The 21,278-nt window shown below is 35.5% G+C and overlaps 1 protein-coding gene across 1 annotated transcript in view; it reads left to right on the top strand.

The window, feature by feature from the left end:
• The first annotated feature begins 166 nt into the window (after positions 1 to 166).
• LOC136801282 (protein GDAP2 homolog) overlaps positions 167 to 21,278 on the top strand; it is a 42,039-nt gene continuing 20,927 nt past the window's right edge. Inside the window, exons 1-14 of the mRNA XM_067057909.1 lie at positions 167 to 231; positions 11,212 to 11,423; positions 11,640 to 11,782; positions 12,111 to 12,162; positions 12,315 to 12,416; positions 12,732 to 12,820; positions 13,340 to 13,416; positions 13,608 to 13,695; positions 14,094 to 14,159; positions 14,345 to 14,486; positions 14,987 to 15,063; positions 15,456 to 15,532; positions 16,610 to 16,749; positions 17,279 to 17,477. Coding sequence (XP_066914010.1) covers positions 11,248 to 11,423; positions 11,640 to 11,782; positions 12,111 to 12,162; positions 12,315 to 12,416; positions 12,732 to 12,820; positions 13,340 to 13,416; positions 13,608 to 13,695; positions 14,094 to 14,159; positions 14,345 to 14,486; positions 14,987 to 15,063; positions 15,456 to 15,532; positions 16,610 to 16,749; positions 17,279 to 17,477 — 1,428 coding nt within the window. The 5' untranslated portion in view covers positions 167 to 231; positions 11,212 to 11,247. The remainder of the gene's footprint in view (positions 232 to 11,211; positions 11,424 to 11,639; positions 11,783 to 12,110; positions 12,163 to 12,314; positions 12,417 to 12,731; positions 12,821 to 13,339; positions 13,417 to 13,607; positions 13,696 to 14,093; positions 14,160 to 14,344; positions 14,487 to 14,986; positions 15,064 to 15,455; positions 15,533 to 16,609; positions 16,750 to 17,278; positions 17,478 to 21,278) is intronic.

Here is a 21,278-nt window from a genome sequence, read left to right as displayed (position 1 = left end):
TTGTTGGATTCTCCATCTATGTATGAAATTGCTCATTCCGTACTTCATTTACCTAACCTTTCTCTCTTCTATTTTGAATTACCGGCTACCTGATACTGCGGTAAACATAGTTATGGTATAGCTTCTCAACATTGAGCGTACATACGTACACACCACCCAAAAAATCTTGTGGGCCCAAAGCAAAAGAAGATAGACATGGATGGACAGGGTCACATGGATGCTGATTGATGGGTAAGTTAGATTGAATCTGTAATTTCAATTTTATTCAACATGAAAATTTTTATGGCTGAGGGAAAGTAAATGTCAATGTATGTGGAGTAATTTGTTATTCAATTTTGTCACCTACAAAAAATGTATAACAAATGACGCTAGCTATATATCAGCAAATATTCTATCCCTGCCTCTCACTTTTCTAATTGCCTCTTCATAGCTTTTAAGATTGTTTCTAAGATCATTCTTATTGAATTTATGCAATCTATGTCTTTGTAGCTTATCTTTTTAAGAAGTGTTTTTAATTTAAGTTCACTTTTTTTTTCATGTTATAGCAGGTTAAATCTTTTTGATGGAAATTTCAAAAATAAAATATCCCAACGTGTAGAGTGAAGCTTTGCGGTTTCGACAATATATAAAGTATTCTATAATTGTTAGTAGTCATTGAATTATCATACAAAGTAAAATGTCTGTTTTTATTTTGAAACGCGTTCAATTTACTGACTTAATATTCATTTTACAGACTGGTGTTTCTAATCCGAAGTTCATGCACTGTTGATCCCCTTAGACAGGTATGAGCCGGGAAGTATCTTATCCATTTGGTGGACTAACTTTCTTGGGATTTTTCTCGTTCCTTATGGTAATAAGAATATTTTAAGCTTCTGATGGTGGGCCACCTGGATTTTTCACCTGAAACTGGGTATCCATAATGGCGGATTTTTGTTCATTGGACCCCCGTAGGCAAAACTGAAAATTTTTCCAACCCAAATATAGGCTTATCGTATATCAATCGATCGGAAATTTGATACTAATTAATTTTGAGATACAAAGTTCGGTCTGAAAACTTTTCTATCTCGAGATATAAATTATTTTTGTTTTCTTTTCTCCGGTTTGGCTGCAGTTGTAGGCGGGTTTTCATGGAGTGAGGCAATTCTCAAGAAGTCATATCTCAAGAAATATGCATTTTAACATACCAAATCTTTATGTGCTCATAGAAAAGGCATTAAACATTGTTTGCGCAAATTTTCAAAAAGTTTGCAGTAAAAATGTGTATTTTACAGACCAGAGTACAATTTCCTTACCGTCAAAAAATATCTTTTTTTCTGAAAATTGGCCTTTTGTATGAAATGAATGAGTGAAATGATTCTTAATAAGGTTTAGAGCCACTCAATTTTTCGTATTATACTCAGAGGGGGTACTTAGGGAAAATGTAAGGGATAAATGTGTCTGGTCAGCACTTTATGAGCATGATCTTTGGTAAAATTTGATTCCAAAAACGATGAAATTTCCAAGTTATTGCTCAAAAATTTCTTGAAATTTGATACATTCTCCCATTGTATCTCAACATTAAACAAAGTTGAACCTTCTATTCTTTATTTTGACAAATGCAAAGAATTAAGATTACATGTGAATCGTTGTGTGTATTTTACAGGCCAGAATTAAGTGCTTCTAGGTCAGTGTAGCTGGAACCTCGATATTCTAGGATTAGAAAAAGCTATACCTGTTATCTTTTTTCTTTAAAGAATCAACAAGCCATCAACATCGATAAATTACACACATTTCCTCAGAAACTTTTAAAATTATCTGCCATTATGACTTTCTTGAAGCGTTTCCGAAATTAACCAATCGGGTTAGGTATCGGAATTCCTATGGGAGTTCATTTCCGAGATATATAAAATAGCTAAGTTGGCAAAAAAACTTTTCCCTGGGGTTTGAGGAATAAACAGAACTGTTATCATTTGTTTTTTATGTAACCATATATTTAAATTTGCGCTCAAAAATACTTAAATAAATAAGTTAATAACATTCAATATACTATTTGTATCTCTCAGAAAATAAACATTTACAGAACGACATAGTTTATCATTTGGAATACCCCCGTGTTTGGACCATTCTATCGTGGGCGCAAAATAGGGCGGAAACTAAGTAGCACCCTCAGTGCAAGATTGCCGCCTCATCTTTATTCGCCCGCGCGAAAACGCGAGCTAATCATTTTTTCTCACACGCTCAAGGGGAAAAGGAAAGTGATCGATATTCTTTGAAGGAAAAATGTCAGAAACAAACCCAAAGACCAAAAGATGTATTTTGTTGTTGAGAATCGATCCTGTGAAGATGAAAAAATTTCTCCTATGCGTTTTTTTCGGAACGCTGAAAAACTCTAATCTCCATCTTCCTTAAAGGTAAAGAGGTTGCGGGATTTGGGTTAGCGAGGCAAAAATCGCTAAAAAACTGGTAAAATCGTAATCCTCAAAAATCGAAGTTCCAGCCTCACTGTAGGTGGTTAGATCTTGCCCTAAAACATTTAGCCTTACCACGGAGCACCCTTAGCTTGAGAATTTTTATCCGCTAGTTTAATCCGCTAAAATCCTCTAATTCCTATATCTTTATTATCTCAGAATCTGTGTAACCTGTCTTGTCTTCGATTCTTAAAAATATGTGAACTGTTTACAGTTTTTGGAGGATTCTTGTTTGAATTTAGCTTAGATAGTTATAAGATTTTGTGAATGCCGAAAAAGTGACGTGTGTAAATCCGGCTTTAGCCAATAAGCCTATACTATTGTAATGAGATCTGCGAGTGGAGCTACATTTGAGAAACCACTTGGAACTATACTGGTTACTGTTGCAATTAAGAGTACATGAGGGCAGGGCCCAATGCATCGTTTTATATCAGTTTCATCAGTTACTTGCTATGGGTGCTATGGGTAGTTTCTAACTACCAGTTGAACGGTACTCTTCAATTGAGGGACAAATTTTGATCGATTTTAATTTAATTTCAAAATAGTACGTCTCTTTAAAAAATTGACAACATTACATATTGATTTACGCCTAACAGGCAACAGATACTTGATTCACACAGCAGTGTAGGATATTATACCTAATACATGTGCATGGGATGACAGCGAATGGCTTCTCTTTACACAAGATGTCCGATGAGATGACCTATCGAGTAGTCTGGTCCTTCTTCCCGCTTGGTGCTCCCCTCAGGATCCCAATGTTTCCAGAACTTGCGTAGCTACCATTAGGAAAGGCATAAAATTTTGATGAAAATAGTCTGGTTTTCAGCGCCTAACCCACTAAGCCTGGATAGCCTTGCATCCGTGAGACGTCAGACTTACTTTCCTCAAAAAGAAAAAAGCTTTTCCCCATTTAAAGGGCTAAGAGGGCGAAGAGCTCCCTCATTAGAGTCGTCAACGCGAAGGTTTTTTATTTCATGCAAGCTTGCTAGACACTAGCACGGATTTCTCGCTCAATCACTGAACGGCCTGTAGAGTTTCTGTCCACCCAAGGGCGTCTAGGCGAGGCGTACGTACTAAAAAGTAACATTTACTTTTCATTAAGAGAAACACGGCACCGAGTTGGAGTTCAGTCCTGATCTCCTAGAAGGCGGTCAATACTTGTACACTACTGTGCCTTCACATGGGATAAATCATAACTGGACATCTATCTTCTATTGTGCCTGTGAAGTGAGCATCGTTGCTGCCTGTATTTCAAAATTGGTATAAAAATCCAACAATATTCCCTCAGAATTCTTCTTCTTTGAATTACTTAGATAAAATGATTGATAGAGCTTGAACATTACTCATAATTCACTAAATAATTATTCTCAAACTTTTTCATAAGTTTGCAATATATTTTATCAACATTTTTCAACGCAGAAATGCAGAATTTCAACTGCGTGTATACTTTAATCAGTCCAATAAATTTTTTATGACTTGAAAAAAAGTATGCCAAACTTGGAGGGCCCGTGTCATAAGAATATCATAATTTGAATCCCATACTCTCTAAAATTATTCCATACTTTTGAGTAAAAAATCAGAAATATTAGTCAGAGTTTTGACAAGTGACGATCATACCGCCTCTGTTTTCTTTGTCATATAATAGATAAAAGACTTTGGAAGAGTTGAACTACAGAGACTTTTGTTGTAGTTTTGACGTTGTTAGTAAGGTATTCCCAAGAGGTATATCATCAAGATTTATTGTTTCATTTAATGTTTTTAAGGAGGCGACAACGAAGCTAGCAGTGGTCGTGTTCACACTGCAGACCTTCCTTAATTAAAATGTAGTTAGGAGAATCCTTTGTTGACTACAATACAGAACGTGCATTTAACAAAGGGTCGAACGGTTAGTATTGTAACTTTTAATCAATCGTACTTAATTAAAAGTCGTAAGCTCTATTGTCTTAAAGGTAGGGTAGAGGCTTCCCTTTAAACAAAAGATTTTATTACGGAAGATACATTAACATGAACAAAAGGAGCGTTTTGTGCAATAAAGTATATTTCAGCAAAACAGAAAAGAGAAAAAAAGAGAGAAAAAATGTAAAAATTGAATCATATGAATCAGTGTTGTTGATGGGTGAGGACGAACTGTGACAAACCAGTGTATTCATTTATCATAAATCTGTTTCTTTGTTGTTAATGGATTTAATTAAGGAAGGTCTGCAGTATGAACACGACCAGTGCTTTCTACAAAAATACAAAGTCGATGGATGTCCAGTCATTTATATATTCATGTTCTAATGAAACCACAGAGATCAGATGATTCTAAACCTTAAAACCTCATGAGAGGAAAGGAAAATGGAATATCCAGCAAAAATTTCCCAGAGGTAGGGTAGGGCGTCAACAGCCATTTTTGGGGCAAAGTCAAAAAATTCAAGATGTAGTGTTTTTTTATGAAAATTTAACCTATTGTGAGGCATTCTGCACAATTTTTAAGGTCGGAAGTCCAAAATTGGCCGAACCCCCCTGGGGGTACTGATTCGCACTACCAGCAAAAATTGGAAAAAATGGCATTTTCTGGACTTTTCAGGCCTGTAAATTTGTCAAAACTATTTCAAATCTTATTTTATTCATTTGCTGTACTAAATTTTATGAAGAAACAACAAAATAATCATATTGGGTTGAAAATTGTGCCCATTGGAACCCTAAACGAGCCGTTTTAAGCCAATTTTGGGTAGCAAAATGCTTTTTAAGGCCAATTTTGCAAGATCATAAACTTTAAACTGATTGATTCATATGTCTGAAATTTTCAGAGATGGAAGTCTTCAATAAAGTCTTTAAGCAAAATGAACTTCAAGTTTTTCACTTTTTTCAAAAATTCATAATGGCGTTTTCAAAAATTGCTTTTTAGCAAAAAAAAATTTTATTTATCAAAAAATAGCATTTTTTAAGGCAAGCTTCTACAAACAGAGTTTAAATGCTGACTGAAATTTTTTTTGCAGTGATAGTATTCTGGAGATACTCCAGGAAAATCAAAATCATTTGGGTCTGGGATGCGTCTATGTCCGCCATTTTGGAAATAAAATCCCTGCTAAGAGCCATTTTTCAGGCAAAAACCCAAATTTGGACTGAAAAAATCTCTAAAATGACAATAGACATGGGCCCGAATTTTCTTGCAGTGATAGTATTCTGGAAATACTGCAGGAAAATCAAAGTCATCTGGGTTTGGCATTTGGGTATATCCCCCATTTTGGAATTGAAATCCCTGCTAAAACGCAATATTTTAAGCTAAAATCCCATTTTTGACTGGAAAAATCTTAAAAATGGCAATAGACATGAACCTAAAATCTTTTTGCAGTGATAGTCTTCTGGAAATATTCCAGGGAAATCAAAATCATTTGGTTTTAGGATTTGGGTATATCCGCCCTTAATGGGATTGAAATTCCTGCTGAAACAGGCTAAAATGCAACATTTCGAGCAAAAACCCAATTTTTGACTAAAAACCTCTCTAGAATGGCAATAGTTTTGGACCTAAAATCTTTTTGCAGTGATGGTATTCTGTAAATACTCCAGGGGTAACAACTATTTAGGTATAAGATGCTTCTGGGACCACAATTTTTTAATTGAAGCCAGTTTTAAAATGTATATAATATTTCAAGCAAAAATCCAATCTTTTTTTGACGAAACAAGTCTTGAGAATGGAAATGTGTGTGGGCTGTAAAGAATTGAGTGGAATGGGATATTTGTTATAATTTGTTTCAACTAGTATTTCTAAATTAAAAGATTATAAATTCATATTCTTTGTTTTAAATGTAATATACAAAATTTTTAGCCAATTATGATGTATCGGATGGAAATATGTAGCATTTTAACAGAGATTTCATTTCCATAATGGTGGATGTAGACAAATCCCAGACTCAAATGATTTTGTTTTCCCATGAGAATTCACAGAATATTAACACTTCAAAGAAATTTGGGTCCATATCTATTGCCATTTTATAGCAGTTTTTAGTCAAAAATGGGGTTTTTGCTTGAAAGGTTGCATTTTAAGCCAATTTTAGCACATATTTCAATTCCATAATGGTGGATATACCCAAATCCTAAACCCAAAGGATTTTGATTTCCCTGGAGTTTTTCCAGTAGGCTATCACTGCAAAAATATTTTAAGTTCATGTTTATTGCCATTCTTAAGATTTTTACAGTCAAAAATGGGATTTTTGCTTGAAATATTGCGTTTTAGCAGGGATTTCAATTCCAAAATGGGGGATATACCCAAATGCCAAACCCAGATGACTTTGATTTTCCTGCAGTATTTCCAGAATACTATCACTGCAAGAAAATTCGGGCCCATGTCTATTGTCATTTTAGAGATTTTTTCAGTCCAAATTTGGGTTTTTGGCCTGAAAAATGGCTCTTAGCAGGGATTTTATTTCCAAAATGGCGGACATAGACGCATCCCAGACCCAAATGATTTTGATTTTCCTGGAGTATCTCCAGAATACTATCACTGCAAAAAAATGTCAGTCAGCATTTAAACTCAGTTTGTCAAAGCTTGCCTTAAAAAATGCTATTTTTTGATAAATATAATTTGTTTTTGCTAAAAAGCGATTTTTGAAAACGCCATAATGAATTTTTGAAAAAAGTAAAAAACTTGAAATTCATTTTACTTAAAGACTTTATTGAAGACTTCCATCTCTGAAAATTTCAGACATGTGAATTAATCAGTTTAAAGTTTATGTACTTGCAAAATTGGCCTTAAAAAGCATTTTGCTACCCAAAATTGGCTTAAAACGGCTCGTTTAGGGTTCCAATGGGCACAATTTTCAACCCAATATGATTATTTTGTTGTTTCTTCATAAAATTTAGTACAACAAATGAAAAAAATAAGGTTTGAAATAGTTTTGACAAATTTACAGGCCTGAAAAGGCCAGAAAATACCATTTTTTCCAATTTTTGCTGGTAGTGCGAATCAGTACCCCCAGGGGGGTTCGGCCAATTTTGGACTTCTGACCTTAAAAATTGCACAGAATGCCTCACAATAGGTTAAATTTTCATAAAAAAACACTACATCTTGAATTTTCTGACTTTGACATTTGACGCCCCACCCTACCAGAGGGGAATATTAGGTCACACGGGGGAGCCAGGGGGGCTAATAAATAGATCCTTGAAAAGAAAAATGACAACTTTTGGCTTAATTTTATGTTTACAAACCAATTGCAGAAAAATTGAAGTTTGTTTACATTTCCTATTGGAAACACAAGGTAGCGAAAAGGCTTGGCTTTCCAACTTTACACAAGATTTAGGCCAGGAGCTCTGATCCAATCATCTGCATCATGATACTAGCACTGATAATAGCTTCAAAATAAATGCCTTATTAAGGAACTTTAAAATGTATAGAATGTTTTTTTACGTTCCTCTGAGACTTAAAAAGGTGTTTTGAGTTAAAATGACTTAATGGAAAACTCATTATGTAGCACTAAGTTATCCTATGGAATTTCAAGTTTCAACCTGTTGTTATTTTGATGATCACTGGAAGCAAATTCAGAGATAATTGCACTAAATTTAAACATCAAATCAAGTGAAAACATGAGCTATTTGATAAACCTCTTTAAATAATTCCATTTCCTATTGATTTTCTTAAAAAAAACACTGAAAACTGGAGCATTTCCACCTGTTCTTGCCTGTAATGTTTACATTCTACCCAACTTAGCCTTGCGATCAATATCTGGAACAGGGGGGGGTATTGAGTCAGTGTACTGGCCCATAGCTGGTGGGGTGGTGTATTTTTTAGATTAAATTGAGTTAGTACAGTGTACTAAAAAGGTGGTCCTCTGAGAAAAATACAATGAAAAAGTTAGTACACTGTACTAAAAAGGGTGGTGTTCTGAATTGATACACACTGAGAAGTTAGTACATTGTACTAATTTCAGTGGTAAAAAAACACAAACCCAGTGAATTCCCATGTATATTTGGCCTAATTTGCCAGGTCCAAGCTGGTCAGAGACCTTCAAGTCAAGGCTGGTTAAGCTATACAAATTCGTACACTGATTTTCTCCTAATGTTTCCTGTTTACTTGATTGGATTTGTTTCAGAGTCGCAGCATGCACAAGTGGAGACCTGCCTTAATTCCAATCTTGTTTACGTTTTCTTTAAGGCCCTATCTACATTATGGCAATGGCAACAACAAGAATTTGAATGTGTAAACGTTCGAATCGAAGCTTTCAAGTTTTATAGAAACAAATCCGCTCTATTGTTTTACGTTTCTTAGTAACCTTGTTGGATTGATGTTAATTGAAAAAAAATCTGTATATAAGTGAAATCACCGGGGGGAGGGGGTGAAAACGACCGTACGTTTGGCCAAAAATCAGGTCTCTAAAATCAGCCCCTTACAGTGCAGGAAATATTTAACTGAAGATCAACCCTTATAGTGTAATTTCTCAAATTTTACCTCAAAATTTGGTATTTTATAAAATTTTACACCCTTACAGTGCACTTTTCCCACTTGCTCACAAATCAACCCTTACAGTGCACTTTCCAAAGTCCAAAAAACCTACCCTTAAGGGCCGCACGTCCGGTAGGTCGTCAAATTAGAACAGTGCACTATAAGGGGTGGTTTCTAAACTTATCTGAGCAAAAAAAAAAACAGCTAGTACAGTGTACTAAAAGGGTAGTATCAAAAATCTGGTCATGGAGAAGTCAGTACAGTGTACTGAAAGGGTGGTAATAAAAATCTATTTGTGGAAAAACGTCAGTACAGTGTACTAAAAGGGTGGTATCAAAGCTCCGGCTGTGGAAGAAAGTTAGTACAGTGTACTAAAAGGGTGGTGTCAAAGCCCCGACCGTGAAAAAAAGTTAGTACAGTGTACTAAAAGGGTGGTGTCAAAGCCCCGACCGTGAAAAAAAGTTAGTACAGTGTACTAAAAAAGGTGGTGGTCTAATTTTTTCGAAAAAAATCCAAAAATCAAGTTAGTACTCTATGGTCCAGTACACTGACTTGGTACCCCCCCCCTGTCTGGAAAGGTGTATTTCAGGCTCAAAAGGGGTTTTGAAACAACAAAGAGAGTTCAAAGGTAAAATATCTTCTGAACGAGACCCTAATCACGCAAATGCTTACCCTTTTTTCTGCAAAGCATCAGCTATCAGATGATTTATGTCTTGTTAAAATATATTCAACCAAATGTATAACTCGTCAAATTTGAAAGGTTGAATTTTTTTTAATGTATCAAAACTCATTATCAGGACAAACTTTATGAATTCAATGAAGTTCACTGGTGATAAAAAATCACTGAAAGGAAAATAAACGACCTTTTGTAAATGGGCCTCTGAGATCTTACTGTACCTTAATCTCTTCTAGGCTTTTCTTTTTTGTGTTTTAACAGGAATTTATGTAATCAGAACTACTACAAACACCTTGCGCTGACAAAATTTTGCAGAGGTTGCAGCAAGATTTGCCTTCCAATTAGGGTACCTTTTTAAGGGGATAATTTTTGCAAATTTTTTGCAAAATGAAGTCCTCTCCAAAATTTTAAAATAGGTCAATTCACGAAAATAAAAATTATTTAAAATCTCGTTTCACAAAGTTTCAGCTCTTTTAGTGTGTGCAGAATAATGGGATGAAATTAAAAAGCAGCTTCTCTGATTACTCAAATTATTCTGATTGTTTTTAATGAAATAACTTTTGTTTTACTTTAGCTTTGATTAGGTCGTTAGAAAAAGATTTAGAAAAGACAGCTCATTAAAAAAATTGGCCAGTTTCTATATATTATCATCATAAAATTACACTCCTCCGATATGTGCCTCCTCTTTTATTTGAAACATAAGCCCCCAATTCTTTTTAATTCAGCATAATTTTCAAACCCCCATTTTAAGACTTTAAATTCTTTAAATAAAATTAGAAAAATTAAAAAGTCAATTTTATTTTTATTCTTTTTCGCCACAAATACCCGGTAGTTGATCAGCATTGTTGATCAAGGTTTTCCCTTACTTCAGGGTTTTATCCTCTCATTAAAAAGGAGGTGTGAACTATGGCATTGTTATCTAACTTTATACAAGTCATTAGAATAGTTGCTGTTGACATTTGCCTAGGCAACTTTTAAATGATTTATTATTATTGCTGTTATTAATTTTGATTAAGTAAATTGATGCTGATTTGCTAAAGTAGGGCTTATTACTATGGGTGATTGTTATATTGTTTTCACTCTTCCTCTTATTACAGCAGAAAACATTATGTGCAAGCTGTTCTTGTTAAGTCTGACAGACCTTTATCTGAAAGGTAAACAAAAACTTTGTAAGACTTGAAATAAAGTTTTGATCCTTCTTATTACATAGTGCTTTAACAAGACACCTTGTTTTTGTTATGAAAGTTTTGTTGGATGGTCATGTTTCAATTTTATTTTTGTGGTTTTATGCAATACAAGTTATATTTTTAACGTTGAAGCTACACCTTACCAACAACCTTCTGTCATTATGGATGTGAGAGATGTTTTCTCGTTGTTTTGATTATACTTTAGTGTTTACATTGAAGTGACAATCTTTTTACAACTCAATCCACTTGAAAACTTCTATCTTCTCTACACACATAAACATGATAACTTGAGAGCAAAGATTGTTTCTTTGTATTATCAGTTTGTAATATGGAATTATATTTTTTTAGGATTTAAAGTGCTATTATTTTTAGCTGTGCTGCCGTTTTTGTGTTTTAACTTGTTGACATTTTACCTGTTTTTTTTTGCACAGAAACTGAGATATTATTGAGTAAAGTTATCATTCAATTTCATGACTTTAGAGAAAGTAAAATTTAATTAAATAGACTACTATAAAAATGATGTCAATGGAGCAACAGAATACAGACCCCCTGGGGTTGTTATCAGGAATCATGGAGGCAGAAGACCTCCCTACATGGTCCAAAGTGCCGGTGGGAAAAGTCCTGGAACCAAAAGAAGACAAAGAAAGTCCTTTTCCTGTGAACTTGGATATCAATGAGAAAGTCTGTTTATGGTATGTGTTCTTAGATACCCTATTTCCTTATATCTTTTCTATCCGTTTTCTGCATCTGCTCTTAAACTTCAGCTTCATACTTGGACTTGGATCTTCAACTCCTTCCATTGTGTCTTGCTACCTTTATGATTAGCTTGTTTGCTGTTCCTGACAGAATAATTGATATCCATGAGCACAAATTGAACAAAAATATAACTTCTTTACTGTCTCTTTTAGGGAAGGAGATATCACTAAATTGAAATGTGACGTGATCATCAACTCCACCAATGAAGCACTGAATGATAAAAATCCTGTCAGTGAAAGAATACATAAAGTTGCAGGGCCTCTTCTACGAGAAGAAGTTAGACAGGAGCTGCAATGTGATTAATTAGTCACTTTATCAATACAAATTGTACACATACAATCATTGCGCAAAAACTAGCTATCAAACTACTTAAGTACCCTATATAACTAAAACCCAATGCGTTTTTGTATTGCAGTTAGAGTTGATAGTTGTATAGAACCTACATTCAACTCTCTCTAATTTGAACCTCTGGTCTCCTCAACTAAAAAGTGATTTAAATTACTCTCTGTAATTCGAAAGCCAACTGTTTACACTTTATTTTTCATTGTAACCATGTAACGAGTGACAGTTAGTAAAAAATTTACTTCCATCCATCCAATTGTATCTTATTATTTCATTTCCAGCATGTAGGACAGGGGAAGCCAAAATGACGAAAGGATATGAGTTACCCGCAAGGTATAATTTGTCAAAACTCTTTTCCCTGCAACATAAGAAAGATATCAAATAGTATAAAATATATCCTATTTGTACATTATTTCCTTCACCGTACTTATGCTTTACTTTTGATGTAAAACGACCTTTTCCTGGTCAAATCTTAACTTTTTCAGGTACGTCATACATACAGTTGGACCACGTTACAATACAAAATACAAAACAGCCGCTGAAAGTGCTCTATTCATGTCATACAGAAACGTCCTTCAACTAGCTAGGTCAGTTTTCATGAACAAAACATTTTTTCGCTCAAACAAAAGATGGAACTTATTCATCAACGGTTGGGAATTTCTTGTGAGAAAGGCTACCATGTGTATTTCAATCAATTTTCCTCGCATCTAAACCAGCTTTTTGGCCGTCTTAGTCAGAGTTAAAAGCTTCTGCTTCAAAATTTAAAAGCTTTTGAATCCAATGATCTTTGCAACTTCCTGATGTACAGTCGTTCATCTGAGATGGAAGTTCTAATCTTAACATATGTTTTGATTTTGTGAGATGAAAGAGATTTAATCGGGAACCTGTTTCTTCCTTTTCAGAGAGAACAATTTGAGTTCAATAGGTCTTGGTGTCATCAACACAACGCGAAGAGGTTACCCACCTGAAGAAGGAGCACACATTGCATTACGTATGTATTGAGTACATAGATATGATATTCCTTTACACACTTCACTAGATAGGCTAACTGTCTACAGATTACACGTGGAAGTTTGTCCATTACGTATGTATCTAGTCTGTGTTTTTGTTTAGAGATTAAGAATATGCCTGTGACTGACTTGTCTGTACACAGACCCAGTATCTACAGCTAATTTCAAAATTCATTGCTGTAGAGGGTCTGTTGTCATTGTCTTTTCTCATTTGAGATTTTTCAAACCGACTGCTGCGACAGAGTGTTGGTGAGAGATGGGAGAGGATGAGAGAAGTTTTGCTATTTATAAATCATACTTCATCTCTGTACGGGAATTTTTTTATCAAACAGACAATGCGCACAGAGTGTACTACGAAGCGATAAACGTGAGATACACTTTGGCACAGAGTAGTGATTGACAAATGAATCTCAAAATGTTCGTTGATGTTTTTAAGAAATTCCTTTGTCAAACATAAACGAGGAAAATAAATCTTGACAACATTTTCACTTCATTTCCAGGTACTGTTCGACGCTTCTTGGAGAAGAATATAGACGCTTTCCAAGTGGTCGTTTTCGTTGTCGAACCTATAGATGAGGTATGGTGCATAATTAACTGTGTTCGTTTTTGCATTGTTTTATTGCCTCTGATTGTGCCACTAGTAAGAAATCACAACAGTTGGTACAGTTTCTCATTCCACTATTGGGTACACAAAAAGTTTTCTGGATCTACTTCACCCTCATTCCATTGAATCAGATTGAACAACTTTTTCTCTCTCTCATCATGCAGAGCACATACAAACGACTGATGCCATTATATTTTCCAAGAGATGCACGTGAAGAATGCTATGCTGCAGAATGTCTTCCCTCTGACGTCGGTGAGAAGATTGACGCTCTACCTCTTTCTCTCATTCACTAATGAAACTTTCAAAGAAAATTAATCGATTTTTTGAATGTTCAGTTGTAGCTAGCATGAACGGTGATGACCAGACCAATCTTTATCGCAATAAAAGCTAATTCGCTTGGTGTTAGGGTTGCGTTGTTATGTGATATTCATGCCTCTTTTCTGTTGTCCTACCTTTTGGCCGAATAGATCTGCATCTATAAAATGTTTTGTTAAGTTATTTAGTTAGCACCATTATTGAATCAAGCGTTCGAATCGTTCGCAAATCGAACGTTTTCTTCCATAATGGCGGAAGCTACATGACTTTTAACAAAACATGAAAAAAATTCATGCGATTCTCACACCATCATCTTTCCATTCCATACTCCTCAGGCAATGAAGACGGTGAACCATTTCTCCCAGAACGTCAAATCAGAATCATGGATAAACCGCTTAAAAGTAAGCTTGATGATGTGTTTCTTTTCTCAGAATAATTCACTTTAGTTTCAATGTTGAAAGCTAGCCTGCATCGTCTGCTAAAGGCCAATACAATGTTTAACCAACCCAAATCGAACAGTGTACAAACAGAACCAATTAATTACCAACAAAAAACTTATTAGGTGACATTCTCCCCTTTTTCGCAGCGATGAGTGGTATAGACTTGTTAAACTCGTTCGTTGGTCGACACCCTTTCTCCAAAGTTGCAGCAGATAACGATACCAAACGGAAAGCCAGGTTGCAAGGTCGCTCACAAGAGGAAATGGAATTTTTAGAGCATCAACGGAAGTGAGTTATCTTGCCAAAGAGATTTTCTTTCATGCATTTTATGTAAATGTCAGCATTCTGTTTTCCTTAAAACTGACTGGGCCCATCGATATGGAACTTTAACTCTAGCGAGAAGCAGTAACTTTACTTTAGCTGTATACTAGATCCTTCCGTAATAAAGGAAAGGATACCAAGTAAGAGAGGGATCGAAAGTCTTTCGTAGGGTGTTACAAACGTTCCTTAATTAAATCCTGTTTTCATTAAACTTATTTAAATCATAGAATGGTTAGTTATTTTTCGGAACGCTTTTCTTTTTGTAGATACTCACAATGGGTCAAACGTTCATTTCATCCTCTTTCGTTGAGATAAACTCCAATGATAGAATGGATAGTTATTTCTTAGGGGACGTTTTTCTTTTTGCAGATACTCACAATGATTGAAACGTTCATTTCATCCCTTTTTCGCTGAGATAAACTCCAATGATAGAATGCATAGTTTACGACACTCCATTCTTTTTTCAGATACTCACAATGGGTCAAACGTTCACGGACGGAAGATTTCACGGAAATATCCAAAATGGGCTTTCTTTATAATCCAGGTTATTCTTGCTTTGTTGAAATGAAATCTTAATGTGCGATGTGTTAATAGATTGCCAAAAGCGAAATTTTTTGATTAAAAACTTTTTTCAAAGAAATATGTGTTTGATTTAACTGGAATATTCCTTTTGTGTTTAACGCGTAGAATTTAAAGTCACTACCCTTACATTTCAAACATACATTTTGACTCTCTCTCTCTCTGATTCGATTAAACTCCCGATAGTTCGAATTATAGAAATATCTGAATGATGGAGATTCGAATTAGAGAGGGTTGACTGTACTTATGTATCTTGTAAACACGTGTACATCTCTATCAACTTATCATATGTTGTAGAATGTGCTGACCACGATTTCCACCTTCTTTTACACTGACTTTGAGCTTGTTATTTTTCAGGCGTCGATCGAAACGGGAGGCCGGTAGTGGTTTTCGTTGGACGCTACTTTCCTGCAAACGCTATCGACCTCAATAAAGTAAGTTTTTAATTAAATATTTCAAATACCGCTGTAGTAATTTTGTTTATTATTAACCGGTTACTTTTTCGAAGTGGGCTACACGTTTTTTTGCCCAATGCAATTGGTTCATTTCGAATGACGACGGGCCTACACTACTCGCAAGCTCGGTCGTTACTTGACCTCGGCCAATATTTCTCAGTACAGCCCTCACTAGCCGGTCATTATTGTATTAGAGTATTCTCTCGACTATATCCCGACTGTGGCATGTTCTGTTAGTCTGAGAACTTTTTTCGAGTTGACCTAATTACGGTTGATATTGTATCAATTTAAATCATCGTCCGTATTTTAAAAATGTTATTAATTGGAAATGAGGGCGTCCTATATCAAGTCAACAAAATCATTGCAAGCGAAATAAATTGATTATCAATCCGCATAAAAGAGTCTATAACAACATCATCATCATCCATCAGAAAATATATCTTTCATAATTCTCTCTCTGTATTTGATTTGATTAATTCAATTATCGAGAATGCTCTTTTTTTGATATTTTAATTGGATTAACTCGCAGACGCCTCTTGTCTCTTGTCTCTTGCAATGCGAAAACTTGACAATATTTTGGTTTTAATTGTTTGATTATATGATTGTGATGTCCTTAAAATGAATTTATTTGACAAAAATCTTGAAATACCAGACTAAGATGACAACACACTCAACATTCAGTAAAGGGATGTTTGAGCCGATTAATAATATCGGTTGCACTGTTTTTTCGCAATTGCCAAAAAAGCAAAACCCCTTTTTTTGGCATTCTGTTTTGTCAGACGGTGCGACGAACAGCAAGCAGAAATCACAGGCCTCATTAGATCTAAGTTATTTCTTCCAATATCGCATTCAGGACAGACTATATAGAAAGCAAAACCCTTTGTTTAAGACGGTGCGGCAAACATTCTACGAATCTTGAAAGCCTTATTCATAAGGATCAATTTTTCCAAAACTTCAGTTTAGGGCAGACTATATAAAATTGCGACAGTGGTAGATTCGATATAAAATGACCCAAATTAATTAGCCCTTGCTTAAATTTGTTCCTTTCTTCATCAGGCTGTTTCTTACTTTATCCATTTCATGGACTCGATCGCAAGCCGTGAATACGTCCTCGTTTACTTTCATACACTCACTACAGACGACCACACACTTGATCTTGGTTTCCTCAAAGATTTCTACGAACTTCTAGACTTGAAGTAAGTATTCAATACATTAAATATCAAATATTTTGGAATTTCTGCTAAAGAGTAATGGATGGAGCGTTTGTCGACCAATCAAAGTATCTAGTTCTGTTTTATTACAATAGAGTCTATAACTCGAATGTCTCCTTATCTCGAACAAGTTTCATGGCCCCTTAAGTTAGCATTGCTTTGCAAACCTTATACTCTTATACTCATAATTTCCTTAATTCATTTGTGTTCCCGCGCGTGTTCGATTAATACCGAGTTTATGTATGTGATTTTCTGCGACGGAGACTGTAAGGTTCTATTTGGACTACATCCTCACTGACTGAGGAGGACGGTAAATCAGCACTTTTACAGTCCTTGATTTTGCGGGTCAGAATTGCGGGTTATTCCAAATCGCTTCAGTCACTCTGCCGTCCTCAAAAGTGCAAATACATAAACTCGCTAATAGTGACTGAATTTTTTATTCTATCATTATCATATTCTATTATTACTAACAAAGTATGACGAAGGGCAATTATTTTCTGACTTTATTCCACAGATATCGGCGCAACATGCATCAACTATACATCGTGCACGGAAACATATTGCAAAGGATCCTTGGATGGTTTTTCTTGATGATCAATGCAGCATCTATCAAAGACAAAGTGGAATTTATTCAAGGAGTGCAATATTTATACGATTACATCAACCCCGATCAACTGGAAATTCCGCCTTTCGTTATGGAGTTTGACGTACAGGTACCTTAACTTTTCATTCCTTTGTGTTTAGGTGTACTTTCCAAAGAACTTGTTTGGTTGCTTGCGGTTTTGCTTTTACTGGGGTGAAAACCTCTCCTGGTTGAAGTAAAGGTCGGTGCAAACTAAGGCACAGTCTTTCATTATTCAAGAAAATGCACGTTTTTGTTTATGGCTCACACATCTAAGAATCTAGCAAGGCTTTGAATATTATTCCTGTTCTTTCTGACTGAGTCCTTCCTGCATAGTATATGGACATTCTTTCATTCCACTGATTTAGTGATAACAACAGGTTAATATGTTGCTCAATCTCGATTCCTATTCCCTCCAAACCTATCATAAAATGAGGGAATCTTTTACTAATTAATTCATTTGAGTAATTGGACACTCACTGAGAGCCATCTAATTAGTATTAAGGCTATCTATTCGCTATCAAATTTTGATTACTAAAGAATTGAGTAGCTTTCTATTTTCGCATCTGCGCTCGCATCATCAATTTTTAATGGCACGCCTAATGGAATAAGATGGCTCAAAGTTAAAGAAAGTCAAATTATTGTTATTCTGTTTTGCACCCACAAACTTCCATGTCCAAAATATCTTTCTTAAATTGTATTACTGAAACTAATCTCTTATGCTCATCCAATTTAAAAGACAAAAGGATCAGAAAAGTTTTTAAACTTCAAATGTTTTATTTTTCTTTGGGAAAATATTTCCCATTTCATCATAGAAAGACATTTGATCGTTCTATCAAGTGTTGTAACTTTTGACCTCCTCCTTTCTAGATATTCCCCTTAAGATATTTTGGCTACAAATAGATCCGTTCTTTCCAGGAAAAATAGGGAATTACATATAAGAAACTCAAAACTTTTTATAGTTCGTTAAAACAGTGACTGTCTTTTCGAATTCGTGGCCTTTGTTTGACACCATTGATCTCATTAGAAGACGTTGCATTGAAGTCAATTAATTGTATTAATGTAGTAAATTAGCTTAGCGAATGGCTGATGATATTCAATTCAACTTAATGACATCAAACAATCTCTTAAATTACTCATCAAAGCTTACATGTTTCATGTGCGAGCTGCATGAAAATACCATCAAGAAATTGTTTTGTTAAAAGTTCCAGATTCATGTCTATTGTAACCTGTCTTACATGTACTTTCTGTTGTGCTTCAGCTTTCTAACATTCCCTTCCAGAACCTTCATGTTCAGGCGTGATACCTGATTTATGATACTCTATTCTTGAAGACTTGTGTTTAGAGCACTATCAAAGTCCTCTGTAAATATTTCATGTCTAATGTGGCTTCAAAGTCCTTCTTTCCTCCTGAAAAGACTTTCAAAGGTTTGTCGGTTATACTTTGGTTTTCCAACTTCGTCCACGGGATATTTCGATGTTTAAAAGCATAGGTTTAATATCTGATTTTGCCACTTTTTCGAAAAATATTGAAGATTTGTGAAAATGGCAACATTTGTGTGATCTCTCAGATTCGTTGATTTTGTTGAGTTCTTGAATGAGAAAGTGAGGCTGAGACGGAGAGATTCGACCCAGTCTCCCCAACTTCGTCGCCTACTAAGATCAGTCTAATTTAATTAATATTCTCTTGACTTTGTAAAACATTTCGGTCTTTGATTCACCCTAATGCAATTAATTCCAATCGATTTGTTTTTGTAGAAAAGAAAACTTTCCTCTTGCGAGAACTCGCCTTAATCTTATTAACAATTCGAGAAAAAGTTCGATTTTTCTTTAAGAAAATAATATTGGCCTGCCCGCTTTATTTTGGATAAAATTTTAAGGTGGTTTCCTCACTTTTCTTAAAATAAACTTTCCCAATATTATGTTATTAGTACTAAAAGTTAAATACATTTTATCGCTCCTCTCTTTTTGATTCTAGCTATCAAAAATATCGTTTAATTTGATTAAAGACTTGGCCTTTTTGTTTTTGTCCGTCTACTATAGAAAGTCTTGATTTGATTAATTCTCTTCTTGATTGTATTAAGCCTTTCATCTAATTTCTATCCATTGTTTCTCGCTAAAAGTTTTTTTTATTCCATCGTAATTTCTTTCTTGAGATATTTTGGTTTGGGGTTAGTTGGAAGAGTCAGTAGTTCGTGAGAAGACGTCACTCTGAAATTCCGTCTTTTGCTAACTCGCACTAGCCTATGTGTTTGGAAGAGGTTTAGCCTGTGAGAAGAAGATGATGATGCAAGCACAACAACCGAATACTGGTGACAACAAAGACTTGTCTCTCGTCCGTTTCTTCAACTGTCACGATCTAAGTGATTGCACCTTAGAGATCACTGAACTTTCTTCGCCTAACACTGGCCAAGGTGCGGACCACGAGGAGCAACAACACGTGGTCGTCAAGACTATTGTCAAAACAGAGAGCGTTGCTAAGGACGAGAACGGCATTGATCTTCTGGATTGTAAAAAATTGGACCAACACAGTGCCAAACGTCAAAAACTTGAGCAATGTTTATCGATATTCGAGCAAGTGAAAGGTGATTCTTCCACCAAGAATCCGAAGAAGACCATTCTCTTCATACACTCACTACTCTTTTGTTCGAACAGTGAATATTTCCAAAAACTTTTAATGTCAACCATCCGACCGAAAAACATACAATTACATCTGCGAAAAGGTGAGACTGAAAACTTCATCAAATTGGTGAAATTATTTTACGATCCGACACCTATTCAGTTGATGTCGTTGCTGGAAGCTACACAGATCTTGAAATTCGCCAACCAATTCGAATGTTCGAGTGTTGGTAAGAGACTTTTGGAGCACATCTCGTGCTCAAAGATACGCACGGTTGACATTCTAAACCAATGTGTATCGGTGTTTAACGGTATTTGTGCGCAGAACCAGAAAGAATATGTCGAGGTTGTTGTTCAGTTGAAAAAGACATGCACGGCTTTCCTGAAAACTCGATTCTGTCCGCTAGAGAAAGTCTTTGGGCCCATCTTGAACGATTTTTTGGAGCTATCTTTCGATTCGCTGGTTTTCTTGTTGAACTTTGTGACCAATGGGATTGCAGTGAGTGAGGAAAACGTGGTCGCACTCTGTTTGTATTGGGCGCAATATACCAAATATTTGAAGCATGAACATCGTGTGTCCACGGCCATGACCCTTCTTGAACATTGCTGGGTGGAACATTTGAATGGGACGACTTTTATAATGAATGCTCTATCACTCGATCACCAATTCCTCTCTAAAAGCAAGAAATTCCTCGACTTTTACATCTACGCTTTAGAGTATTTATCGTGTAAAGATAAACCCAGTTATTTCCCCGATCAACCGAAACGGTTAGACCGCAAGCGGAATTTTGCGTTCGACCACGATGCATTGTTGTGTTTTATGCCACGTCAAGTCAGTACACCGGATTCCGAGAAAAACCCGGACATGTTACTTGAACTTCGCACGGACTATCCGAATATATTTTTCGTGCAGGGCTATCAAGTCCACCTCTCCGCCACTATCTTCATCAACGGTAAAAACAGAGAACTGAAAGTGAAAGTGCGGGTATCCAACCTGACACGGTACCCACATTCTCCGCTCTATTTCTCTCTACTTTACGCCATCGCTAGCCCATCAGTTAGTGAGTCCTTTTCTCCTTGGAGTCATTGCGCGTTCAAGGTGGATAGTGAGGAAGATCATAGTTGGGGATTGATTTCCTTGATCGCTGAACATTCCAAAATCACCGAAACGGGATTTTATTTGAAATTCTATTTGGAGTAAAATTTGTTGAATGTGTTCGATTTGTAAATATGAAAAACGATGTGACCAAAGTTCTGATTGTAGATATTTTGTT

The sequence above is a fragment of the Clytia hemisphaerica genome, unplaced genomic scaffold (assembly GCF_902728285.1).
Source record: "Clytia hemisphaerica strain Z4C2 unplaced genomic scaffold, Clytia hemisphaerica genome assembly, whole genome shotgun sequence".
Classification (NCBI taxonomy): Eukaryota; Metazoa; Cnidaria; class Hydrozoa; order Leptothecata; family Clytiidae; genus Clytia; species Clytia hemisphaerica.
This window is presented reverse-complemented; position numbering and strand designations above follow the sequence as displayed.